Source organism: Salvelinus namaycush, chromosome 30, assembly GCF_016432855.1.
Source record: "Salvelinus namaycush isolate Seneca chromosome 30, SaNama_1.0, whole genome shotgun sequence".
NCBI classification, from domain to species: domain Eukaryota; kingdom Metazoa; phylum Chordata; class Actinopteri; order Salmoniformes; family Salmonidae; genus Salvelinus; species Salvelinus namaycush.
Window position 1 is genome coordinate 20,377,572 of NC_052336.1, and position 6,836 is coordinate 20,384,407.

General features: G+C 43.8%; 1 protein-coding gene across 1 annotated transcript; it reads left to right on the top strand.

Annotated features, from left to right (window-relative positions):
- The first annotated feature begins 3,695 nt into the window (after nt 1-3,695).
- Nucleotides 3,696-5,311, top strand: LOC120025253 (UDP-glucuronosyltransferase 2C1-like). The gene has a single exon (XM_038969736.1). The coding sequence runs from the start codon at nt 3,701-3,703 to the stop codon at nt 5,309-5,311; it is 1,611 nt and encodes a 536-aa protein (XP_038825664.1). The 5' UTR covers nt 3,696-3,700.
- The last annotated feature ends 1,525 nt before the right edge of the window (nt 5,312-6,836 follow it).

Consider the following 6,836-nt stretch of genomic DNA (forward strand, 5'->3'; position numbering starts at 1 on the left):
GTCCCCCTCCTTAGCGTCCCTTGAGTGGCGACCCTCGCCCCCGACCCTGGTCCAGGAACCTTCACCAAGGCCCCTCCTAAATAGAGGAGACAACTCAGGACAGAGAGGTAGCTCAGGACAGAGAGGTAGCTCAGGACAGAGGGGTAGCTCAGGACAGAGGGGCAGCTCAGGACAGAGGGGCAACTCCGGACAGAGAGGCAGCTCTGGACTGAATGGTTGCTTCGGACTAGATGCAGCTCATGACTGGAGGGCAGCTCATGACTGGAGGGCAGCTCATGACTGGAGGGCAGCTCATGACTGGAGGCGCACAGGAGGCTTGGTGCGTGGTACCGGAACTGGATGTACTGGGCTGGAGACACGCACCACAGGGCTAGTGCGTGGAGGAGGAACAGGGTTCTGGAGACGCACAGGAAGCCTGGTGCGTGGTGTAGGCACTGGTGGTACTGGGCTGGGGCGGGGAGGTGGCGCCGGATATACCGGACCATGCAGGCGTACTGGCTCCCTTGAGCACTGAGCCTGCCCAACCTTACCTGGTTGTATGCTCCCCGTAGCCCGACCAGTGCGGGGAGGTGGAATAACCCGCACCGGGCTATGTAGGCGAACCGGGGACACCATGCGTAAGGCTGGTGCCATGTAAGCCGGCCCAAGGAGACGTACTGGAGGCCATATATGTAGAGCCGGCTTCATGGCACTTGGCTCAATGCTCAATCTAGCCCGGCAGATACGAGGAGCTGGTATGTACCACACCGGGCTATGCACACGTACAGGAGACACCGTGCGCTCTACCGCATAACACGGTGTCTGCCCGTACTCTCGCTCTCCACGGTAAGATCGGGAAGTTGGCGCAGGTCTCCTACCTGACTTCGCCACACTACTCTTTATCCCCCCCCCCCCCAAGACATTTTTGGGCTTGACTCACAGGCTTCCGTGCTAGCCGCGTACCTTCATAACGCCGGTTCCTCTCTCCGGTTGCTTCTGCTCTCCTAACTGCCTCCAGTTGTTCCCATGGGAGGCGATCTTTTCCAGCCAGGATCTCCTCCCATGTGTAGCAACCCTTGCCGTCCAAAACGTCCTCCCATGTCCATTCCTCCTTCTTGCGCTGTTGCTGCTGCCCGTTACCCCGCTGCTTGATCCTTTGTTGGTGGGTGATTCTGTAACGGTCGTCTTTTGGTGAGAGAGTGGACCAAGGCGCAGCGGGTGATGAATACATGATGAATTTAATTGACAAGACGAACACTGACACGAAAATACACTTGATAATTACAAAACAACAAACGACGTTAAACAGACCTGAACATGAGAACTACATAAAACGAAGAACGCACGAACAGGAAAGAACGAAATGAACGAGACAGTACCGTGTGGTGTAACAAACACAGACACAGCAACAATCACCCACAAACAAACAGTGTGAACAGCCTACCTAAATATGGTTCTCAATCAGAGGAAACGTAAAACACCTGTCCCTGATTGAGAACCATATCAGGCTAGTTAACATGAACCCAACATAGAAACACATAACATAGAATGCCCACCCCAACTCACGCCCTGACCATACTAAACAAAATACAAAAACAACGGAAAACAGGTCAGGAACGTGACACATCCCCACCGCTTGATGCTTCCACCACCATGTTTCACTGTGGGAATGGGGTTCTTGGGGTGATGAAAGGTGTTTGGTTTGCACCAGAAATAGCGTTTTCCTTGATGGTCAAAAAGCTCAATTTTAGTCTCATCTGACCAGAGTTCCTTCTTCCATATGTTTGGGGAGTCTACAACATGCTTTTTGGCGAACACCAAACGTGTTTGCTTATTTTTTTCTGTAAGCAATGGCTTTTTTTCTGGCCACTCTTCCATAAAGCCCAGCTCTGTGGAGTGTATGGCTAAAGTGGTCCTATGGACAGATACTCCAATCTCCGCTGTGGAGCTTTGCAGCTCCTTCAGGGTTATCTTTGGTCTCTTTGTTGCCTCTCTGATTAATGCCCTCCTTGCCTGGTCCGTGAGTTTTGGTGGGCGGCCCTCTCTTGGCAGGTTTGTTGTGGTGCCATATTCTTTCCATTTTTTAAATAATGGATTTAATGGTGCTCCGTGGGATGTTCAAAGTTTCAGATATTTTTTATAATCCAACCCTGATCTGTACTTCTCCAGAACTTTGTCCCTGACCTGTTTGGAGAGCTCCTTGGTCTTCATGGTGCCGCTTGCTTGGTGGTGTCCCTTGCTTAGTGGTGTTGCAGACTCTGGGGCCTTTCAGAACAGGTGTATATATACTGAGATAATGTGACAGATCATGTGACACTTAGATTGCACACAGGTGGACTTTATTTAACTAATTATGTGACCTCTGATGGTAATTGGTTGCACCGGATCCTGTTTAGGGGCTTCATAGCAAAGGGGGTGAATACATATGCAAGCACCACTTTTCCGTTTTTTTAATTGTTTGAAACAAGTTATTTTTTCCATTTCACTTCACCAATTTAAACAATTTTGTGTATGTCCATTACATTAAATCCAAATAAAAATCCATTTAAATTACAGGTTGTAATGCAACAAAATAGGACAAACGTCCAGAGGGATGAATACTTTTGCAAGGCACTGTATTACCAAACAACAGTGCTTCCCTAAAAGCTGCCTGTGTTTAAACAAACATCTTCTCTTTTCAGAAAGAGAACAGCTCAATTAATAAAGACAGAATAGCAAAGTCAAATGTATTTTATCTCCTCGATAATCGTGATCTTGTTTGGTGTGGGGGGACAAAATAAATTCATGCACGATGGCGCATCATGGCCAAATGCGCGCAGCCGGTTTGGGTTCCGTTTAAGGCATCACCGAGTTAAGCTTTGAAAGGTGGTGAGCAACTTGATAAAAGCGATCGGCTCGAACGCACCCATTCAATGTGCTGAGAAAGTCTACGGTCTTGAAAAACAGAAATAGAAGGAGCATTTGAAAATTGTGGGAGCCAACGCGGATGTCTAGAGTCTATACTGATTTCGCCTCTTCCTCTCTGATTTCCGAGATTATTACAAATACCTACGAATTGATTTACAACCAGAATGGCTCTGAAATAGGCTTCATTTCAAATTCTTTGTTCTTTGGATGAAAACCGGAACGTAAGCCTTCAATTATATTAAGTCCGCATGTAAGGATTCTGTTGTGACGTTGTTTGTTCACACTCACGACAGATTGTTGATTCGGAGCTACTGTCAAATATAATACAATGTTAACGTGAAGCCTGACATTAGGATGTGAAATAGGTTTCACTTCTGCGAAATATACAGAATTTGATAATTTCCTAACGTTCAAGAGACATTTATATCGGAGAAGAAAAAGTATTTCTCTCTCAGAATGAAAGATTATACTGTATTACGTAATCAATCTTTTGTCATGAAAAGTTGTTTAAACTTTAAAGTATCAATATTGTGGATAGTGTAGGGACTTATTTGTAGCGAAAAAAATTATAATTAAGCATCACAATCATGCTGTTTTTATTTTTTCTCATGTAAAAAAAGTATTTCTCTGACAGTGAAAGATTATACTGTATTACTCTAAACTTTAAAGTAGGCCAATCAATATTGTGGACAGTGTAGGGACTTATTTGTAGCCTAAAGAAAAAAAACGTAGGCCTGTTTTAATTCTTCTCATGTCAAAACATAATTTTATTAGATTTATTTGACCTTATTTTTGTATATTTCAGGTAAAATTGATGCATGCTTATGTGAAGCAGCTAGTGAAGATGTGTCTCCCTAGTATCTTCATTGTTACCCTGTTGACCCTCTCAATTCCTGCTGTCCATGGTGGGAAAGTCCTGGTGTTTCCTCAAGACGGCAGCCACTGGGTCAACATGAAGGTCATTATTGAAGCGTTGCATTCAAGAGGTCACAGTGTGTCAGTAGTACGGCCATCAGCCAGCTGGTACATCAAGGAGACCTCCCCTCACTACAGTTCAATCACAATTGATATTCCAGGTGGAGCTGATGAGGAATTCTTTCGCTCATTTGTGTCAAGACTAATACAGATAAAGAGAGAGGGAAACTCTGCTTGGACTCGTTTTAGTTTGGACATGGAGTTGAAGAATGGGTTTTTTGAAATCCACCGCAAAGTGTGTGAGATGGTAATCAAAATGTTAGAGAATAAACAGTTGATGCAGTCTATTAGAGAAACCAAGTATGACTTGGTTCTGACAGACCCATTAAATGGGGGAGGCGTTGTGCTGGCACACTATTTAAATGTGCCCCTTGTTTTCAATGTTAGATGGACTATAGCTGGTGAGGGTCATTTTGTTATTGCTCCCTCTCCGCTATCTTATGTTCCAATTCCTGCTGCAGAGTTAACAGACAAGATGAGTTTTTTTCAGAGGGTCCGTAACATCCTTGTTTATGTCATCAGGCAGTATCTGTACAGACAGACAGTGGGGCCTCATTATTCCGCTTTGGTTAGTCGTTACTTTGGTCCTGAGGTCGACTACTTCTCATTGTTTCAAGCTGCTGATTTATGGCTCATGAGAGTTGACTTTGTGTTTGAGTTCCCTCGTCCCACCATGCCTAATGTTATCTATATGGGAGGGTTCCAATGTAAACCTGCCAAGCCTCTTCCCCAAGAACTGGAGGAGTTTGTTCAGAGTTCTGGGGTGCAGGGCATCATTATCATGTCTTTGGGGACTTTAATTGGACAACTTCCACATGATATAGCTGATGAGATAGCTGCTGCTTTTGCCCAACTGCCTCAGAAGGTAATCTGGAGGTACAAAGGAGAAAGGCCAGCTACTCTGGGAAACAACACCTTACTAGTTGACTGGATGCCTCAGAATGATCTGTTAGGACACCCTAAGACAAGGCTGTTTGTAGCTCACGGAGGAACAAATGGGATTTTCGAGGCTATCTACCACGGTGTTCCAATAGTAGGCCTTCCTCTAGTGTTCGACCAACCTGACAATCTTTCTAGAATGAAAGTGAAGGGTGTAGCAAAGGTTGTGGATTTAGCAACACTAGATAGAAACATATTCTCCCAGGCCTTACAGGAAGTTCTGAATGAGCCATCCTACAGGACGAACATGCAGAGACTCTCCAGGCTACACAGGGACGTGCCAATGGAGCCCCTGGACACTGCCCTCTTCTGGATTGAGTTTGTCATGAGACACAAAGGTGCAGCTCACCTGCGTACAGAGTCCTACAGAATCCCCTGGTACTCCTCCCACTCTGTAGATGTAATGGTGTTTTTACTGACTGTTGTGCTTCTTATTCTGCTGATTACTGTTGCCTTGATCAGGTGTTTATACTTCAGGATGTGTAGTAGACAAAAAATTAAACATGAATGAAATTATTTGAGAAGGCCATTGTGTATTGGCTTGAATAGAAAAATTTCTTGGGCCACTATACCTATTTTGCCAATTGGACTTGGACCCCTCTGCGACTCGGAACCCTACTAATCCATCACAACTGGTCTATCAACATCACCGCACGAGGAGGCTAAAACATACTTTCCTCCGTCGCGACGTCCCTCTAAGGCCCTTCTGCTAGCTTGCTAGCCCCGGCCTGATAGCTGTCTGAATTGCCGTGTCTCCAGCCAGCCCAACCACTCACTGGACCCCTATGATCACTCGGCTATGCATGCCTCTCCCTAATATCAATATGCCTTGTCAATTACTGTCCTGGTTAGTGATTACTGTCTTATTTCACTGTAGAGCCTCTAGCCCTGCTCAATGTGATAATTCTTTTTTTTTTTTTTAAATCTGTGTTTCCTGGACCGTCTATCTTCCATTTAAAGGGGTATCAACCAGACTCCTTTTCCAATGGCTTCCTCAGGCTGTGACCAGGCTTTAGACATAGTTTCAGGCTTTTATTTTGAAAAATGAGCGACATTTTTCAAAAGTAGTCAGGTGTCCTCTGAATAGTTCCTGCGCGCCAGAGAGGAGCTCCCCATTTTCCTTTTCTCTCTTAATGAATAGGTTATGGTCCGGTTGAAATATTATCGATTATGTTTGTTAAAAACAACCTGAGGATTGATTATAAAAAACATTTGACATGTTTCTACGACCATTACGGATACTTTTTGGAATTTGTCGAACGGAACAAGGCTTTGGTTTTCTGAACATAATGCGCAACCCAAATGGCGTTTTTTTGTGATAAAAGTAATATTTATCGAACAAAAATAACATTTGTTGTGTAACTGGGAGTCTCGTGAGTGCAAACATCCGAAGATTATCAAAGGTAAGCGATTCATTTTATTGCTTTTCTGACTTTCGTGACCAAGCTAACCAAGCTAATATAAGGCTAACTGTTCTAGCATTGATTGCTACACTCACAAAAGCTTGGATGTCTTTCGCTGTAAAGTATATTTTCAAAATCTGACATGATAGATGGATTAACAACAAGCTAAGCTGTGTTTTGGTATATTTCACTTGTGATTGCATGATTATAAATATGTTTAGTAATATTTTTTAATCTGATACGTTTGGGAATTTTCATCTTCCTTTCAGGACCGGAACGAGGCTGTAGTTTTCTCAACATAATGCGCAACCCAAATGGCGTTTTTTTTGTTATAAAAGTAATATTTATCGAACAAAAAGAACATTTATTGTGTAACTGGGAGTCTCGTGAGTGCAAACATCCGAAGATTATCAAAGGTAAGCGATTAATTTTATTGCTTTTCTGACTTTCGTGACCATGCTAATTTGGGGCTAGCTGTTGTAGCATTGATTGATACACTCACAAAAGCTTAAATTTCTTTCGCTGTAAAGCATATTTTCAAAATCTGACACGATAGGTGGATTAACAACAAGCTAAGCTGTGTTTTGGTATATTTCACTTGTGATTGCATGATTATAAATATTTTTAGTAATA